The 19275-nt window shown below is 42.0% G+C and overlaps 2 protein-coding genes across 3 annotated transcripts; both read right to left on the bottom strand.

The window, feature by feature from the left end:
• Positions 1–12912: 12912 nt before the first annotated feature.
• On the bottom strand, positions 12913–16737 carry LOC130378870 (uncharacterized). 2 transcript variants are annotated; one of them, XR_008894966.1, is made up of 7 exons: positions 16482–16737; positions 16251–16313; positions 15985–16104; positions 15759–15833; positions 15404–15544; positions 14722–15054; positions 12913–14489 (listed from the first exon to the last, which is right to left on the bottom strand). XR_008894966.1 is itself a non-coding variant. In XM_056585477.1 (7 exons), exons 1-7 carry the CDS (start codon positions 16533–16535, stop codon positions 14641–14643), a joined length of 663 nt encoding a protein of 220 aa, XP_056441452.1. In that variant the 5' UTR covers positions 16536–16737; the 3' UTR covers positions 12913–14640. The 2 variants fall into 2 exon arrangements, 1 of the variants encoding a protein (XP_056441452.1); XM_056585477.1 differs by having other exon boundaries at positions 12913–14784; positions 14989–15054.
• On the bottom strand, positions 16730–18772 carry LOC130378871 (uncharacterized). The gene is made up of 7 exons (XM_056585478.1): positions 18254–18772; positions 17997–18100; positions 17627–17899; positions 17440–17533; positions 17234–17301; positions 16902–17129; positions 16730–16819 (listed from the first exon to the last, which is right to left on the bottom strand). Exons 1-7 carry the CDS (start codon positions 18345–18347, stop codon positions 16730–16732), a joined length of 951 nt encoding a protein of 316 aa, XP_056441453.1. The 5' UTR covers positions 18348–18772.
• Between the last annotated feature and the right edge of the window lie 503 nt (positions 18773–19275).

The following is a 19275-nucleotide window of genomic DNA, read 5'->3' as shown; positions in this document are numbered from 1 at the left end:
TAATGGGGCAGTCCTGAACAAGTGTGCCAAATTTCACAACTTTTCGCCAAGCGGTTCTATGGGCTGCCATTGACTCCAATGGCAGCATAATAATAATAATAATAATAAGAATTCGTACAATAACAATAGGTTGTCTCGCAACATAGTTGCTTGACACCCAATAAATATAGCTGCGAGCAGCAATGTGGGTGTCAAGCATAAAGGGACTCGGTAGGATAATTCTGCCGGATGGACGTAATCGGCCAGGGGGCTACATGACGACCGCCTCGGAAATCGGCAATACCGACAGCCGGTGGGATGAGTAAATGGGAAAAAGGACCCCACCTAGAGGTAAGGGCGCAATGCAGTCTGCCTGACAGAACAAATGTCACAAATACATAGGGGTATTCGGAACAATATCCCTAAAAGAGACACCATGTAAACAAGCATCCCTTCTGGAGGTGGTTCGTGAAGCATCTGATCCAGTGGGAATTGCAGTTTATATTTTAAGTGGGCGGAATGGTAAATATAGTCATTGTTGCATTATACATTAAGTACCGCTTATCGCCACACGAGTGCAGTGTCTACCCATTAATGAGCGCCGTCAAGTTTGATTGCCTGTCACGGCCAAACGGTTTTGAATTTGAGAAAGCTGTTTAACACATTAGTTCAGCTTGGTCTGAAGATCATATATGCAGAGTTTCATGAAGATTGGACATAATTTGTGGCCTGTGGGAATTTACAACTGATTTTGACAACTTTCAACATGGCGGCCAAGTTCTGATGTTGCAATGAGAAATAATTTATAAGCTATATGAGTAGGTCTGACAGTATCATCAGACATTGAAAATACGTTTGAAATGTACTCATGTGAAGGGAGAGGAGTTAAAACACGTCTTCATTAATTATAGCGCCCCCTAGCGGTCAATGGTCACCAAATTCTTTGATTGTCCCCATGATTATGTTATGGGTCAATGTATCAAGTTTGGTTATGATGTGTCAAAGGGCTGCAGAGATATTGGCGTGTTTCCGGTTTTCCGGCTTCGCGCTCGAATATCATTGGCTGTCGCAGATATTTCTGCAAGACGTAATATATGAGCTATATGGGGAGGTCTGATGGTATCACCAGACATTGAAAATAAGTTTTAAATGTACTCATGTGAAGAGAGAGGAGTCAAAACACATCGACATTAATAACAGCGCCACCTAGAGGTCAAGGGTCACCAAATTCATTCAGTGTCACCGTGATGCGGTCATGGGTCTCTCTACCAAGGTTGGTTATGATAGGTCAAAGGGCTTCTGAGATATGGGCTTACTTCCGGTTTGGCAACTTGGCGGTTAAATTTGATTGGCTTTAGCGGACAAACGGTTTTGAATTTGACAAATCTATTCGATGTTTTTTATCAAGCATGGCCAGAAGATCATGTGTGCCAAGATTCGAGATGATTGGACAAGATTTGTGATAGAAGTAGCATTTTGAAGGTTTTTGACATAAACCAAGATGGCGGAAATATACGTCATGGCACAATGACGTCATAGGGTGTGTTGAACTGGGCTTGGTTCAAGGAATCCAATGATACCTGGTTTGTGAAAATTGGTCGAATAGGTCAAAAGTTATGAACATGAATGCATGCCCAACTTTGACCTGTTGGTGGCGCTAGAGCTGTTGGGCTAGCGACCTTAGATTGGCTTAATGGGCTAATGGGGCAGTCCTGAACAAGTGTGCCAAATTTCACAACTTTTCGCCAAGCGGTTCTATGGGCTGCCATTGACTCCAATGGCAGCATAATAATAATAATAAATATAGCTGCGAGCAGCAATGTGGGTGTCAAGCATAATCGGACTCGGTAGGCTAATTCTGCCGGATGGACGCAATTGGCCAGGGGGCTACATGACGACCGCCTCGGAAATCGGCAATACCGACAGCCGGTGGGATGAGTAAATGGGAAAAAGGACCCCACCTAGAGGTAAGGGCGCAATGCAGTCTGCCTGACAGAACAATGTCACAAATACATAGGGGTATTCGGAACAATATCCCTAAAAGAGACACCATGTAAACAAGCATCCCTTCTGGAGGTGGTTCGTGAAGCATCTGATCCAGTGGGAATTGCAGTTTATATTTTAAGTGGGCGGAATGGTAAATATAGTCATTGTTGCATTATACATTAAGTACCGCTTATCGCCACACGAGTGCAGTGTCTACCCATTAATGAGCGCCGTCAAGTTTGATTGCCTGTCACGGCCAAACGGTTTTGAATTTGAGAAAGCTGTTTAACACATTAGTTCAGCTTGGTCTGAAGATCATATATGCAGAGTTTCATGAAGATTGGACATAATTTGTGGCCTGTGGGAATTTACAACTGATTTTGACAACTTTCAACATGGCGGCCAAGTTCTGATGTTGCAATGAGAAATAATTTATAAGCTATATGAGTAGGTCTGACAGTATCATCAGACATTGAAAATAAGTTTGAAATGTACTCATGTGAAGAGAGAGGAGTTAAAACACGTCTTCATTAATTATAGCGCCCCCTAGCGGTCAATGGTCACCAAATTCTTTGAGTGTCCCCATGATTATGTTATGGGTCAATGTATCAAGTTTGGTTATGATATGTCAAAGGGCTGCAGAGATATTGGCGTGTTTCCGGTTTTCCGGCTTCGCGCTCGAATATCATTGGCTGTCGCGGATATTTCTGCAAGACGTAATATATGAGCTATATGGGGAGGTCTGATAGTATCACCATACATTTAAAATAAGTTTTAAATGTACTCATGTGAAGAGAGAGGAGTCAAAACACATCGACATTAATAACAGCGCCACCTAGAGGTCAAGGGTCACCAAATTCATTCAGTGTCACCGTGATGCGGTCATGGGTCTCTCTACCAAGGTTGGTTATGATTGGTCAAAGGGCTTCTGAGATATGGGCTTACTTCCGGTTTGGCAACTTGGCGGTTAAATTTGATTGGCTTTAGCGGACAAACGGTTTTGAATTTGACAAATCTATTCGATGTTTTTTATCAAGCATGGCCAGAAGATCATGTGTGCCAAGATTCGAGATGATTGGACAAGATTTGTGATAGAAGTAGCATTTTGAAGGTTTTTGACATAAACCAAGATGGCGGAAATATACGTCATGGCACAATGACGTCATAGGGTGTGTTGAACTGGGCTTGGTTCAAGGAATCCAATGATACCTGGTTTGTGAATATTGGTCGAATAGGTCGAAAGTTATGAACATGAATGCATGCCCAACTTTGACCTGTTGGTGGCGCTAGAGCTGTTGGGCTAGCGACCTGAGATTGGCTTAATGGGCTAATGGGGCTGTCTTGAACCAGTGTGCCAAATTTCACAACTTTTCGCCAAGCGGTTCTATGGGCTACCATTGACTCCAATGGCAGCATAATAATAATAATAATAATAAGAATAAGAATTCGTACAATAACAATAGGTTGTCTCGCAACATAGTTGCTTGACACCCAATAATAATAAGAAGAATTCGTACAATAACAATAGGTTGTCTCGCAACATAGTTGCTTGACACCCAATAATAAGAATTCGTACAATAACAATAGGTTGTCTCGCAACATAGTTGCTTGACACCCAAATATAGCTGCGAGCAGCAATGTGGGTGTCAAGCATAATCGGACTCGGTAGGCTAATTCTGCCGGATGGACGCAATCGGCCAGGGGGCTACATGACGACCGCCTCGGAAATCGGCAATACCGACAGCCGGTGGGATGAGTAAATGGGAAATGGACCCCACCTAGAGGTAAGGGCGCAATGCAGTCTGCCTGACAGAACAAATGTCACAAATACATAGGGGTATTCGGAACAATATCCCTAAAAGAGACACAATGTAAACAAGCATCCGTTCTGGAGGTTGTTTGTGAAGCATCTTATCCAGTGGGAATTGCGGTTTATATTGTAGGTGGGCGGAATGATGAATATAGTCATTGTTGCATCATACATTATGTACCGCTTGTCGCCACACGAGTGCAGTGTCTACCCATTAATGAGCGCCACACGAGTGCAGTGTCTACCCATTAATGAGCAACGTCAAGTTTGACTGGCTGTCACGGCCAAACGGTTTTGAATTTGAGAAAGCTGTTTAATAAATTTGTTCAACTTGGTCTGAAGATCATATTTGCCAAATTTCATGAAGATTGGACGTAATTTGTGGCCTGTGGAAATTTGCAACTGATTTTGTCAACTTTCAACATGGTGGCCAAGTTCTGATGTTGCCATGAGAAATAATTCATAGGCGATATGGGGAGGTCTGACAGTATCATCCGACATTGAAAATAAGCTTGAAATGTACTCATGTGAAGAGAGAGGAGTTAAAACACGTCTTCATTAATGATAGCGCCTCCTAGAGGTCAATGGTCACCAAATTCATTGAGTGTCCCCATGATGATGTTATGGGTCTATGTATCAAGTTTGGTTATGATATGTCAAAGGGCTGCTGAGATATTGCCGTGTTTCCAGTTTGGCGGCTTCGCGGTCGAATATCATTGGCTGTCGCGGATATTTCTGCAATAAATAATATGCTAGCCATTCAGGGAGGTCTGATAGTATCACCAGACATTAATAATAAGTTTGAAATGTACTCATGTGAAGAGAGAGGAGTTAAAACACGTCTTCATTAATTATAGCGCCCCCTAGAGGTCAATGGTCACCAAATTCATTGAGTGTCCCCATGATGATGTTATGGGTCTATCTATCAAGTTTGGTTATGATATGTCAAAGGGCTGCTGAGATATTGGCGTGTTTCCGGTTTGGAAGCTTCGCGCTCGAATATCATTGGCCGTCGCGGATATTTTTGCAATATATAATATGCTAGCCATACGGGGAGGTCTGATAGTATCACCAGACATTAATAATAAGTTTGAAATGTACTCATGTGAAGAGAGAGGAGTCAAAACACATCGACATTAATAACAGCGCCCCCTAGAGGTCAAAGGTCACCAAATTCATTCAGTGTAACCTTTATGGGGTCATGGGTCTATTTACCAAGGTTGGTTATGATATGTCAAAGGGCTGCTGAGATATGGGCTTACATCCGGTTTGGCGGCTACGCCGCCAAATTTGATTGGCTGTAGCGGGCAAACGGTTTTGAATTTGACAAATCGATTAGATGTTTTGTATCAAGCATGGCCAGAAGATCATGGGTGCCAAGTTTCGAGATGATTGGACAAGATTTGTGATAGAAGTAGCATTTTGAGGGTTTTTGACATAAACCAAGATGGCAGACATAAACGTCATGGCGCAATGACGTCATAGGGTGTGTTGAACTGGGCTTGGTTCAAGAAATCCAATGATACCTGGTTTGTGAAAATTGGTCGAATAGGTCGAAAGTTATGAACATGAATGCATGTCCAACTTTGACCTATTGGTGGCGCTAGAGCTGTGGGGCTAGCGACCTGAGATTGGGTTAATGGGCTAATGGGGCTGTCCTGAACCAGTGTGCCAAATTTCACAACTTTTCGCCAAGACATTGAAAATAAGTTGTAAATGTACTCATGTGAAGAGAAAGAGGTCAAAACACATGGACATTAATAACAGCGCCCCCTACAGGTCAAAGGTCACCAAATTAAATCAGTGTCTCCTTTATGAGGCCATGGGTCTATATACCAAGTCTGGTTATGATATGTCAAAGGGATGCTGAGAAATCGGCTCACTTCCTGTTTGGCGGCTTCGCCGCCAAATTTGATTGGCTTTAGCGGGCAAACGGTTTTGAATTTGACAAATCTATTCGATGTTTTTCATCAAGGATGGCCAGAAGATCATGTGTGCCAAGTTTCGAGATGATTGGACAAGATTTGTGATAGGAGTAGCATTTTGAAGGTTTTTGACATAAACCAAGATGGCGGACATATACGTCATGGCGCAATGACGTCATAGGATGTGTTGAACTGGGCTTGGTTCAAGGAATCCAATGATACCTGGTTTGTGAAAATTGGTCGAATAGGTCAAAAGTTATGAACATGAATGCATGCCCAACTTTGACCTGTTGGTGGCGCTAGAGCTGTTGGGCTAGCGACCTTAGATTGGCTTAATTGGCTAATGGGGCAGTCCTGAACAAGTGTGCCAAATTTCACAACTTTTCGCCAAGCGGTTCTATGGGCTGCCATTGACTCCAATGGCAGCATAATAATAATAATAAATATAGCTGCGAGCAGCAATGTGGGTGTCAAGCATAATCGGACTCGGTAGGCTAATTCTGCCGGATGGACGCAATTGGCCAGGGGGCTACATGACGACCGCCTCGGAAATCGGCAATACCGACAGCCGGTGGGATGAGTAAATGGGAAAAAGGACCCCACCTAGAGGTAAGGGCGCAATGCAGTCTGCCTGACAGAACAAATGTCACAAATACATAGGGGTATTCGGAACAATATCCCTAAAAGAGACACCATGTAAACAAGCATCCCTTCTGGAGGTGGTTCGTGAAGCATCTGATCCAGTGGGAATTGCAGTTTATATTTAAGTGGGCGGAATGGTAAATATAGTCATTGTTGCATTATACATTAAGTACCGCTTATCGCCACACGAGTGCAGTGTCTACCCATTAATGAGCGCCGTCAAGTTTGATTGCCTGTCACGGCCAAACGGTTTTGAATTTGAGAAAGCTGTTTAACACATTAGTTCAGCTTGGTCTGAAGATCATATATGCAGAGTTTCATGAAGATTGGACATAATTTGTGGCCTGTGGGAATTTACAACTGATTTTGACAACTTTCAACATGGCGGCCAAGTTCTGATGTTGCAATGAGAAATAATTTATAAGCTATATGAGTAGGTCTGACAGTATCATCAGACATTGAAAATAAGTTTGAAATGTACTCATGTGAAGAGAGAGGAGTTAAAACACGTCTTCATTAATTATAGCGCCCCCTAGCGGTCAATGGTCACCAAATTATTTGAGTGTCCCCATGATTATGTTATGGGTCAATGTATCAAGTTTGGTTATGATATGTCAAAGGGCTGCAGAGATATTGGCGTGTTTCCGGTTTTCCGGCTTCGCGCTCAAATATCATTGGCTGTCGCGGATATTTCTGCAAGACGTAATATATGAGCTATATGGGGAGGTCTGATAGTATCACCAGACATTGAAAATAAGTTTTAAATGTACTCATGTGAAGAGAGAGGAGTCAAAACACATCGACATTAATAACAGCGCCACCTAGAGGTCAAGGGTCACCAAATTCATTCAGTGTCACCGTGATGCGGTCATGGGTCTCTCTACCAAGGTTGGTTATGATTGGTCAAAGGGCTTCTGAGATATGGGCTTACTTCCGGTTTGGCAACTTGGCGGTTAAATTTGATTGGCTTTAGCGGACAAACGGTTTTGAATTTGACAAATCTATTCGATGTTTATTATCAAGCATGGCCAGAAGATCATGTTTGCCAAGATTCGAGATGATTGGACAAGATTTGTGATAGAAGTAGCATTTTGAAGGTTTTTGACATAAACCAAGATGGCGGAAATATTCGTCATGGCACAATGACGTCATAGGGTTTGTTATACTGGGCTTGGTTCAAGGAATCCAATGATACCTGGTTTGTGAATATTGGTCGAATAGGTCGAAAGTTATGAACATGAATGCATGCCCAACTTTGACCTGTTGGTGGCGCTAGAGCTGTTGGGCTAGCGACCTGAGATTGGCTTAATGGGCTAATGGGGCTGTCTTGAACCAGTGTGCCAAATTTCACAACTTTTCGCCAAGCGGTTCTATGGGCTACCATTGACTCCAATGGCAGCATAATAATAATAATAATAATAATAAGAATTCGTACAATAACAATAGGTTGTCTCGCAACATAGTTGCTTGACACCCAAATATAGCTGCGAGCAGCAATGTGGGTGTCAAGCATAATCGGACTCGGTAGGCTAATTCTGCCGGATGGACGCAATTGGCCAGGGGGCTACATGACGACCGCCTCGGAAATCGGCAATACCGACAGCCGGTGGGATGAGTAAATGGGAAAAAGGACCCCACCTAGAGGTAAGGGCGCAATGCAGTCTGCCTGACAGAACAAATGTCACAAATACATAGGGGTATTCGGAACAATATCAACAAAATAATTTACAAGATATATGGGGAGGTCTGACAGTATCATTAAACATTGAAAGTAAGTTTGAAATGTACTCATGTGAAGAGAGAGGAGTTAAAACACGTCTTCATTAATTATAGCGCCCCCTAGAGGTCAATGGTCACCAAATTCATTGAGTGTTCCCATGATGATGTTATGGGTCTATGTAACAAGTTTGGTCATGATATGTCAAAGGGATGCTGAAATATTGGCGTGTTTCCGGTTTGGTGGCTTCGCGGTCGAATATCATTGGCTGTCACGGATATTTCTGCAATAAATAATATGCTAGCCACACGGGGAGGTCTGTTAGTATCACCAGACATTGAAAATAAGTTTGAAATGTACTCATGTGAAGAGAGAGGAGTCAAAACACTTCGACATTAATAACAGCGCCACCTAGAGGTCAAAGGTCACCACATTCAATCAGTGTCACCTTTATGAGGCCATGGGTCTGTATACCAAGTCTGGTTATGATATTTCTAAGGGATGCTGAGAAATCAGCTCACTTCCTGTTTAGCGGCTTCGCCGCCAAATTTGATTGGCTTAAGCGGGCAAAGAGTTTTGAATTTGACAAATCTATTCGATGTTTTTCATCAAGCATGGCCAGAAGATCATGTGTGCCAAGTTTCGAGATGATTGGACAAGATTTGTGATAGAAGTAGCATTTTGATGGTTTTTGACATAAACCAAGATGGCGGAAATATACGTCATGGCGCAATGACGTCATAGGGTTTGTTGAACTGGGCTTGGTTCAAGGAATCAAATGATACCTGGTTTGTGAATATTGGTCGAATGGGTCGAAAGTTATGAACATGAATGCATGTCCAACTTTGACCTGTTGGTGGCGCTAGAGCTGTTGGGCTAGCGACCTGAGATTGGCTTAATGGGCTAATGGGGCTGTCCTGAACAAGTGTGCCAAATTTCACAACTTTTCGCCAAGCGGTTCTATGGGCTGCCATTGACTCCAATGGCAGCATAATAATAATAATAAATATAGCTGCGAGCAGCAATGTGGGTGTCAAGCATAAAGGGACTCGGTAGGATAATTCTGCCGGATGGACGTAATCGGCCAGGGGGCTACATGACGACCGCCTCGGAAATCGGCAATACCGACAGCCGGTGGGATGAGTAAATGGGAAAAAGGACCCCACCTAGAGGTAAGGGCGCAATGCAGTCTGCCTGACAGAACAAATGTCACAAATACATAGGGGTATTCGGAACAATATCCCTAAAAGAGACACCATGTAAACAAGCATCCCTTCTGGAGGTGGTTCGTGAAGCATCTGATCCAGTGGGAATTGCAGTTTATATTTTAAGTGGGCGGAATGGTAAATATAGTCATTGTTGCATTATACATTAAGTACCGCTTATCGCCACACGAGTGCAGTGTCTACCCATTAATGAGCGCCGTCAAGTTTGATTGCCTGTCACGGCCAAACGGTTTTGAATTAGAGAAAGCTGTTTAACACATTTGTTCAGCTTGGTCTGAAGATCATATATGCAGAGTTTCATGAAGATTGGACATAATTTGTGGCCTGTGGGAATTTACAACTGATTTTGACAACTTTCAACATGGCGGCCAAGTTCTGATGTTGCAATGAGAAATAATTTATAAGCTATATGAGTAGGTCTGACAGTATCATCAGACATTGAAAATAAGTTTGAAATGTACTCATGTGAAGGGAGAGGAGTTAAAACACGTCTTCATTAATTATAGCGCCCCCTAGCGGTCAATGGTCACCAAATTCTTTGATTGTCCCCATGATTATGTTATGGGTCAATGTATCAAGTTTGGTTATGATGTGTTAAAGGGCTGCAGAGATATTGGCGTGTTTCCGGTTTTCCGGCTTCGCGCTCGAATATCATTGGCTGTCGCGGATATTTCTGCAAGACGTAATATATGAGCTATATGGGGAGGTCTGATGGTATCACCAGACATTGAAAATAAGTTTTAAATGTACTCATGTGAAGAGAGAGGAGTCAAAACACATCGACATTAATAACAGCGCCACCTAGAGGTCAAGGGTCACCAAATTCATTCAGTGTCACCGTGATGCGGTCATGGGTCTCTCTACCAAGGTTGGTTATGATAGGTCAAAGGGCTTCTGAGATATGGGCTTACTTCCGGTTTGGCAACTTGGCGGTTAAATTTGATTGGCTTTAGCGGACAAACGGTTTTGAATTTGACAAATCTATTCGATGTTTTTTATCAAGCATGGCCAGAAGATCATGTGTGCCAAGATTCGAGATGATTGGACAAGATTTGTGATAGAGGTTAGGTCTGGACTTGAAAGAGCATGTTTGACCCTTGTCATGACACTTTTAGCCACCTCTTTTTCTTTTCGCATTTCTAATATAGAGACGTCTATCGGATCAGCGTCTGTTACCTCCTGGTCCTCGTCTGTTTTACTTCTACAAAGAAAGGTGTGGTTGCTTGGAGGACGTGGAAAGTTAAATCTGCATGTTGTGCCTTTTTTCCTACAACTCTTTGAGTGCTTGGAGCTGTGTTTTTGAACGCTGGAAACAACTTCATGCAATGCGTCGGTTGCTGGCGGGAGTTCACAACTGATGTATTTATCAATAAATTGTGTGACTTCTTGGTCTGTGTTTTTGCCTATTTTCGGTGCATTTTCTACCCAGAACAGACAATGAGTATGGGGTGAGCCGCGTTGTTGGAATTCAACTCTAAAAAATGTGTCGATAACTTTACCAATGGGGTTAGCTGGTGACTTGATGACGTCATTTAGGAAAGTCTGAAACCTGTGTTGGAACATTCTTGCCGCGGTAACCGGATTAGTTTTGAGTAAATTGCACCTCTGTGACCAGTCCAGGTCGTTGACATTTCCCTGTATTTTCTGTAGTCTCATGAAAACATCGATGAGTTCAGTCCAGCGTAAATCAGCACATGAAAATGAACAGAACCAAGTAGGGACACCAAGCTGACGAACCATAGCAAATAGATTTTTCTGTACACCTTGCCAAAAAACTGGAGTCCCTCGGATCGGTTGAAGGAACTTGTAACCGAGATCGGTTTTTAAGACATTACTTACATAGTCTTTGTTTGAAAGCATGGCGGAAGTTATAGCCAATGATTCCCCTGCATGGTAACCTTTTCTCAATGCTATTGACACCTTGGAAACAACCTGATTGACCTCAGATAAATATTGAGCATAGAAAATGTAGTCCAAGTTGCTGCTAAACCTCCCATCAGCATTTAGGATGCGTGTGTTGATGTATCTACTGAGAGTGAGCCTGTGGGGCCGTGCATCATGGAATGTACCCGTCCCTTTGGGGAAAAGAGTTGGGAAACATTTTGCTTCATTGCCCTTATCTGTCAGCAGCCTAACAGGACTGTTGCCCTCAGCTGGAGCTATTGATAAAACACTTTCGAAATGCTGATCAAATATTTCTTGTGCGATATCAATCGGTTGCAAACATGTGTCCAAGAGTAACCCGTGTGTTTGAGTTTCATAGATGTGGTCAGCTTCTTCATCATCCGACACCTGGTCTGATTGAGTTGTAATGTCACTGCTTTCAGGTGCAGATGGAGTGTCATTAACTGGGTTGCATTCTTTCAAAACAGAACATGCATCTTCTGGCAAGGGATTTTCCCATTCTGCGTTAAAGTCTATGTCCTTATACCATTTATTCATGTCCTTTAAACAGGCTATCGCATTTTGGATTTTTTGAGTGTGCACATATTGATACTGATAATGCCCCTTATAAGTAAGTTTTCTTTTCAGTTTTATTCGGATCATTAAATCTTGATTTTCTAGCCTAGGGAGAACCGAAGTGACTACATCGCTGTTTGATGGAACGCAAGTCACCGGCCCATGGACAGAATTCTGAGAACCTCGTGGCAATGCCACAAGTCGCATAAAGGGAATATTCAATGCGCACAGGTGTTGTTCTAATGAGTTCAGTGTGCCTAATTCGTCAGGAATTGGATCTAATGCCATATTGTTCACAGCGCTCTCCTGGGGAACCTTACCACTGAGTATCTTGGAGTTGCAACTGAAACATATCCACAATTTCCCAGCAACTGTCTGTTTTAGTGTGCATGGCGTTAAACATGCGTTATCACATTGATGGAGATATGTTGTAGTAATGCATTGTTTTGCAATTGCTGACACAGTTGAAGCCTTGGATTCATATGAAGTTATGTCACATAATCGAACTTGTTTACGGAACAATAATCTGTGACATACACAACAAACATGTTCTGGTCCATGTTTGACCTCTTCTTGGAAGAGCTCAATTACAAAGTCAATATTGTGTTTTAAGAGGGTTAGATTAAGTCTCCTTTGACAGTTTCTTTCAATTACGGAGGGCTTATAAGCCGGATCTTCTCTGTATTTGATTACAATTGTTTGGATCACCTGTTTACGATGGGCAGGATTGTTTGCGTATTTTTCGATACCGCTGTTTATTACTTGTTGTTTGAATGGTTCATTATTAGCATATTTTTCTATACTGCGGTTTTTTACTTGTTCTTTGAACATTTCATTATTAGCATATTTTTCAATACTGCTATTCATTACTTGTTCTTTGAACATTTCATTATTAGCATATTTTTCAATACTGCTGTTCATTACTTGTTCTTTGAACATTTCATTAGTGGCATATTTTTCAATACTGCTGTTTTTTACTTGTTCTTTGAACGGTTCATTATTAGCATATCTTTCAATACTGCTGTTTTTTAATTTTGCTTGATACTGTTTATCACAATTATATCTTTGTTTTGTTTGAAGCTTTTTAACTTGCCTATATTCTGTGTCCTCAGCATACGTTTTCTTTTTTCTTAGATTTTTACTTTATCAGTAAATTTTCTTGGTGAAACAAGGTCTGCATTGGACATTTTGTGCGACATTTCACAGAAGCTAGTTAAACTAAAGCACGTATGAGAGGTTTTTCCTTTGACACATGCAATTGGTTCATAATGGCATTCGTTGCAGTGATTCAGATATATAGCTTTTCTTGAAATCGACTCAATGTTCGCCGTAAATGTAATCCATTTCTGTTGACTGTATGTGTAAATATCAACACAGAGAAAATCTGCCGAAGCTTGTATTTCCAACTCTGTTGCCCAAGATCCAACATATTTCATTTTTGAGTCCATGAGATATTGCTCCACAGAAGCAAATTGCCGTCTTAGACAAGTAATGTAATGAAGTGGATTATTTGAGATGTGATTCACTACAGCCTTACGAAAGGCCTTGTGATGTGACTCGCAACCACTCAATACAGACGAAAGAGAACGAAAGAAACAATTACCGTCACCTTCAATGGATGTTGTTTGGCATGGCTCAGGCTGTGCCATATCAAAGGTTTGTCCAACAATATTTTGATCTAAACTTGGTATGATATTCAGTTTGTTGCAGATCCTGTTTTTTTCCCTTAATGTCAATCCCGTAAACATTATATTGGGGCTATCTGTTACAGAAATTAAACAGACATCTGATGCACCCTCTGTGTGAATTGGAGGATCACTGTCAGTGTTTACAGTTGTGTCACATGTAGAAGTGTTTGCTACAGGCTGCACAGTTTCAAGGGAAAAAGACGCGTTTACTGCAAGGGAATTTCTATCCGTTACCGAAAGGACACAGAGATCAGAGTCACTGTCAGTGTCCAAAGTACCGTCATGTGCCGAAGTGCTGGCTTCAGGCTGTGCAGTTAAAGCAGTTAATGGTGAGTTTACCTCAACAGCTTTCACACCAGTGACTTCAAACACCTTGTTTGGGATATCAAAAGCATGTGGATGATTTTGATATAAGGAATTGACAAGGTTCTCAATATGGTCATATAACTCATACACAGTAGCATAGTGCGCTACTATGCTGGTTCCATCCGGTGCAACGGAACCCCAAGTACTACGAGAATGAGGATCGAAAACTGCAAAAGCAGTTTCCACCTTGAAAACGGCACAGACACTTCCTTGGATGTTGAGCAAGCATGTGTCTGTCTGCAGCAGTGTCTTCTGAATAGCCTCTTCTAAAGGCATGGCTATGTTTTGCAAAGAAGCGTCATAATCATCCTTTTGATCAAGACTTCCAGTGAGTGTATCAAAATATTCCAAACTAAATAATTTATTGTTTAATTTGCAGTGTCTGGGTAACTCGGAAATGAAAATATGCCCACTGGTTTTGGCTGCACTGATTTCCTTATTTTCTAGCATAGATGTGTACAAGGCATTACCTTGTTTTAGAATATGATGAATGTTCTTTTTTTTCCATTTGAGAACGCTATGGGTGGTGTGGGTCATAATCGCCGCTATGCCATTTGTAGCACACTGCTTACCTGCATTTTCCCCAAATATGTGGCTGCTCTGGTCAAACGATCCTTGAAGACACCCAGGGTTGTCATAAGTCACATGACTTGATGTAGCAGCTCTGGCAGGTGCGAAATCACAGGGTGCCTAAAAACACAACAGTAGTTCAATCAAAAAGGAGTGTAACCAATAGTTTATATCGAAATTAACAAGGAATTCATAAAAAAGGCTAGGAATCAATCAGATGTAGTTCATGGCTGTGTATAATGGGAAAACGGAATTGTACATGATATCAACATTACTTTAACTCATTTCCAAGATCTAATAAATGGCAGGAAAACTCACAAGGAACAGGGAATAACATGTTAAAAGTAAGTACCTTCTGATTGCCAAGTGTTACATGAGGATCTTCAAGCTGGCCATTGTCCTCAGGCGGGCTCTGCTGAAATGACAATTCAGTGTTTTTAAAAGCATGTTGGTTCCCAGTAAGTAATTTGAAAATGTACATAGTATAGGCAAATTAGTCAGAACTGCACACTTACACCATATCAATGTTTTAAAATAATAAAGACATCAAAACAAAATGGGTCTCTTAAGCTGTGGCTTTTCCCGTTGGTATACAATTTTTCCACTAGTAATTACATACCTGCTGACTGCTCGCAGTGACCTCAGGTGCTGGTTCAAACGGCTCATGGTCCTCAATGTGTGTCATCTGCAATCACAAACATTACGAATGTTAAAAAAATTAGTTTTACCCCTACATGCAAACTCATAAGCCATAGAAAAGGGGACATTTAGTGTATTGTGGTGAACAGAATTAAGGACAAAGAAAACTTTTCTTTCAGTTCAGTTTAAATAATTAAAATGAGCACAACAAGTTCATCAGCCAACCTTCTTGACATTTCCAATTCATAGTGTGTAGATATTACCAAGAACATGTTAAAAACAGTTAAACTATGTTGATTGTAATTATGAAGTAAAAATGTAAATGTTCCTAGATACTGATCCTGGAACAGATTGATTGTTTATTTGCAAATCATTTTTTATATTGTTGTCATTACCTTGGTTGAACATCCCAAGAAGCTGGTCTCATTGGCTGTTGGTTTATCAGCCTGGGCCATCACAACTTTTGGCACCCAAGGTGTTAGCTCCTCTTGTTTTCTCTGTCCAGAGACAACCCGAGGAGTTGGCTGGTTCACCTTCTACAATGAGGTAAGGGAGCAAAATTATCATGAGAGATACAATTGCATGAAAATTGAAAAGTGGGCAGTTCAAAGAACTTACTGCTAATGTAGTTTATTTAAAACAGTAACAAACATAGTGTTGTGCACGCCTGTATTTTGTGGCGCTACATACAAATTTAACAACAAAACCCAAATATTACAAGATGCTCTTTTTTTCCCCCCATTCCTTTACCTCACAAAACTCTGTTTGAAGAAACGGCCACTCATCAACACACAGAGTCTGGTCATCCCCCTCCGGTTGAGCAAACTGCAATGACATAGTAAGAATTATATGTACAATACAATTGACAAATGGAAACACAAAACTACACTTTCTTAAAGGGAAATATCAAAAAGAATAGAGAACCGCACTCTATTCACTGAATGTGTGTAATCATCACATGTTGTATGCAAATTACCTTGCTCGAAGGCACAAAGACGCTGCCCTCCAGAGTGGCTGGCACAGCAGCTTCTGGAACAGGTCGAGGGGGAGGTACCAGCTTCGAAGGTTTGGCAATCCTTGCTGGAGTTGGAAGTGCCTGGAAAATAATTGTAAATCATTGGCAAAACAATACCTACACAGAGAATGTTGGACTATCTCTTGTGTTAAAGGCGAAATCAGAAAATAGTTGTTCCTGTGTTTCAACCAAAAAACAAGTACATATTTCACTGAGAAATTACCAACCTCAAGGCGGGCCTTCTTTCCTTTGGAGACCACAGCCGTGGTTCCATGTGCCACCTTCCGTTTCTATCATAATGGAAGAGAACGGAAATGATAACAGTTAATGAAATATAACACATTTGTTATCAATGCAACTATCTGTACCATACAATGTAAAGCTTGTCATATAGGATTACAGGCGCTATTAATATGTATGCACTCACAAACAGTTAATATTAAAATCACACAAATTACCCTTGAGCGATTCCCCATGGGGACATCAAGGTTGGATGGAACAATGCGATCCATTGCAGCCAATTTGTCAGTGCTAAACCGGATAGGGTTTAGCACGACAAAGCACTCCCTCAGGACCAGAGGAGGCACACAAACCTAGAAATAAAAAACAGAATTGAGCCATTGACCATTTGCCCTGTCTTATAGGAATAGCATTTAAATGAAACAACAAATGTACGCATCATTACGGTTTAATTTCCTATCAGCTATCATACCAATGTACAAACCTCATGAGAAAGGATCCGCACGGAAGACTGATCCCAGTCCTCAGGCGCATCCCAGGACTCAGGTTGGCTGCGCTATAAACACATAGGGGGAATTAGTATTCAATAAATGTGGCCTAACTAAAACTAAAGCTCTTCAAAATTGTATAACTTTTACCTTTCCGCGACGTCCGACGACAGTTTCCTTGAAGGGGTCAAGGGGACGTGGACGGGAAACCTCTCCCTTCACAACCACGGTGGTAGCAAAGGGTCTCACAGTCAGGGGTGACTTGGGAGGAGACACAGGCGGAGGTGTAGCAGGCAGAGGTGACTGTAGCTGCAGAAAGGAGAAGTGCCACAGAAGCTTCGCGAGAAGCGGCATCCCCAGATCGTCACTCAGGTGGATCTATTATAATGAGAAGCACGGGTTATTATTGAATTAAACTGCTTTTGCCATATAAAAATGACATTACATGAATTTCTCACGTGCCAAGTTATAACACGACTTACCCCATCACGACTCCACAAGGCACGCGAGTCCAGCGGAAAGCGGTCAGCTGTGACGCAGTACTTTACATCTGCAGAAGAAAACAAATATTAAACCATACACTATATACATATTTTACACGTGGTACCAAGAGGTGGTGTTGATACACTAAAAGCTTTCCTACAAAGATATTCTATACTGACATTATCTCTTAATCATTTTTACATACCGTTCTTTGCTGCAACGCGACGAAACTCCTCTCGAAGGAATTGTTGCGGTGCCAATTCACTCGCCAGCCGGGGAGGGAAATCGAGCACAAACACCTGATCCGCACAAAAGTTTTGGATTACACACTATACAATTCTGTTAAATAGTCTGCCTTGAAAATACACTTTATTTTGTAACACAAAAACTACCTTAGGCCATCGACTGCGGGCAGCTCTCAGAAGTCCTTCGAAGGCAACTCCAGCCGCTTCGATGCCAGGCGTCGCCTTGAGGTTGTTGCTCGGAGCCAGCAAGCAAACGATGTCGGGGGTTCTGGGGATGTCTGCGTTCAGCAACTCGGTGCGGAGCTCAGCGGCAGACGCCCCAGGCGTAGACAGGAACCCAAACGAAAGGCAACCGTCTGGCATCCTCACGTAACGGTCAACCAACGCACGCAGATGCGAGTCGCCCACAAACAGCACAAACTATAAATAAGGACAAATAAAAAGTTGTCATTCCACTCCAAACATATTCCACAGCTAAATTATACATTATTTTCTGAAAGGTCTTTGACAAGTTTACCTGCTTATCTGGAGACTCAGGGGGGAGATCCAATCGGTTGAACTTCCCAGTGTGGGCAGAGACAGGCCACGGCTCGACACGGTGACGTGCTCCAGTGCCACGCACTAATAAAAAGACAAATTCAACACAAAACTAAAATGAATAACTTATCTCGAGCTGTTGATCTAAAAGTCAAACATCACACATTCATGCAATAGAATTCTGAGGAATATAAATGAGTTGAAAACATGCATCATTGTATCTTTACGACTACATACCAGGCTCGAAGCCTCTGGCCAGAGTCGTCGCCATGGGAAGAATCCTCGTCCACTTCACCTTGGCTGCAGCCGAAGCGCGCGAAGCACGAGGCATCTAATGATTTCACAATAAGAAAAATAGAATGTTTCAAAATAGGTACAAGATTTCCCTTTACAAATATACATCAAGAAAGGCTGCATGTTGAAAACCCCACCCTGTACAGAGATGTATTTATGTAATTATAACCATGTGTTTTCATATGAAATGAACATTAAACAGAACAGATAGGTGCAATAAATACACACACGCACATGTGAAATCAATATATGGGCTAAAGCACAGCATTTAAAACACATTGCATATGGTGGACAGAGGTAGATTTTAGACTGTTGGGCGGATGTGTGCGTGTAAAAAGGAAATGTAACACGACATTGCAGCATTTAACATTTCCTAATCACAGCCAACTTATAAAGCTTTCATCCCAGGACAAATTTAAAGCCAAATATTTGCATAGAATGACATAGGCAGTACAGAAACCATTTTCCCAAAAAAAATCTATTAATAGACAACTAAAATGCAAATTCAGTCAAAACCCAACCAGCACCAAGTAATTTAACCAGCACCTCACCTTGAGTTGAACGGCGGACGATCTCCTGTTTCTCCTTTCAACACATGACCAACAAACCTACCTTGCTTAGACAATCTGAAAATCAGTATACAGCCACACACGACACAGCCCCACACAGCCCCACAGACAGACAGGCACACACACAAGACAGGCACACACACAAGACAGGCACACACACAGACAGGCACACACACAAGACAGACACACACAAGACAGACACACACACACAAGACAGGCACACACACAAGACAGGCACACACACACACACACAAGACAGGCACACACACACACAAGACAGACACACACACACACACACACGACAGGCACACACACACACACACACACACACAGAGACACAGACACACACAAGACAGGCGCACACACACACACACACACACACAAGACAGGCACACA

Source organism: Gadus chalcogrammus, unplaced genomic scaffold (genome assembly GCF_026213295.1).
Source record: "Gadus chalcogrammus isolate NIFS_2021 unplaced genomic scaffold, NIFS_Gcha_1.0 GACHA107, whole genome shotgun sequence".
NCBI lineage: Eukaryota > Metazoa > Chordata > Actinopteri > Gadiformes > Gadidae > Gadus > Gadus chalcogrammus.
The sequence above is the reverse complement of the archived record's forward strand: the minus strand, read 5'-3'. Positions and strand labels throughout refer to the sequence as shown.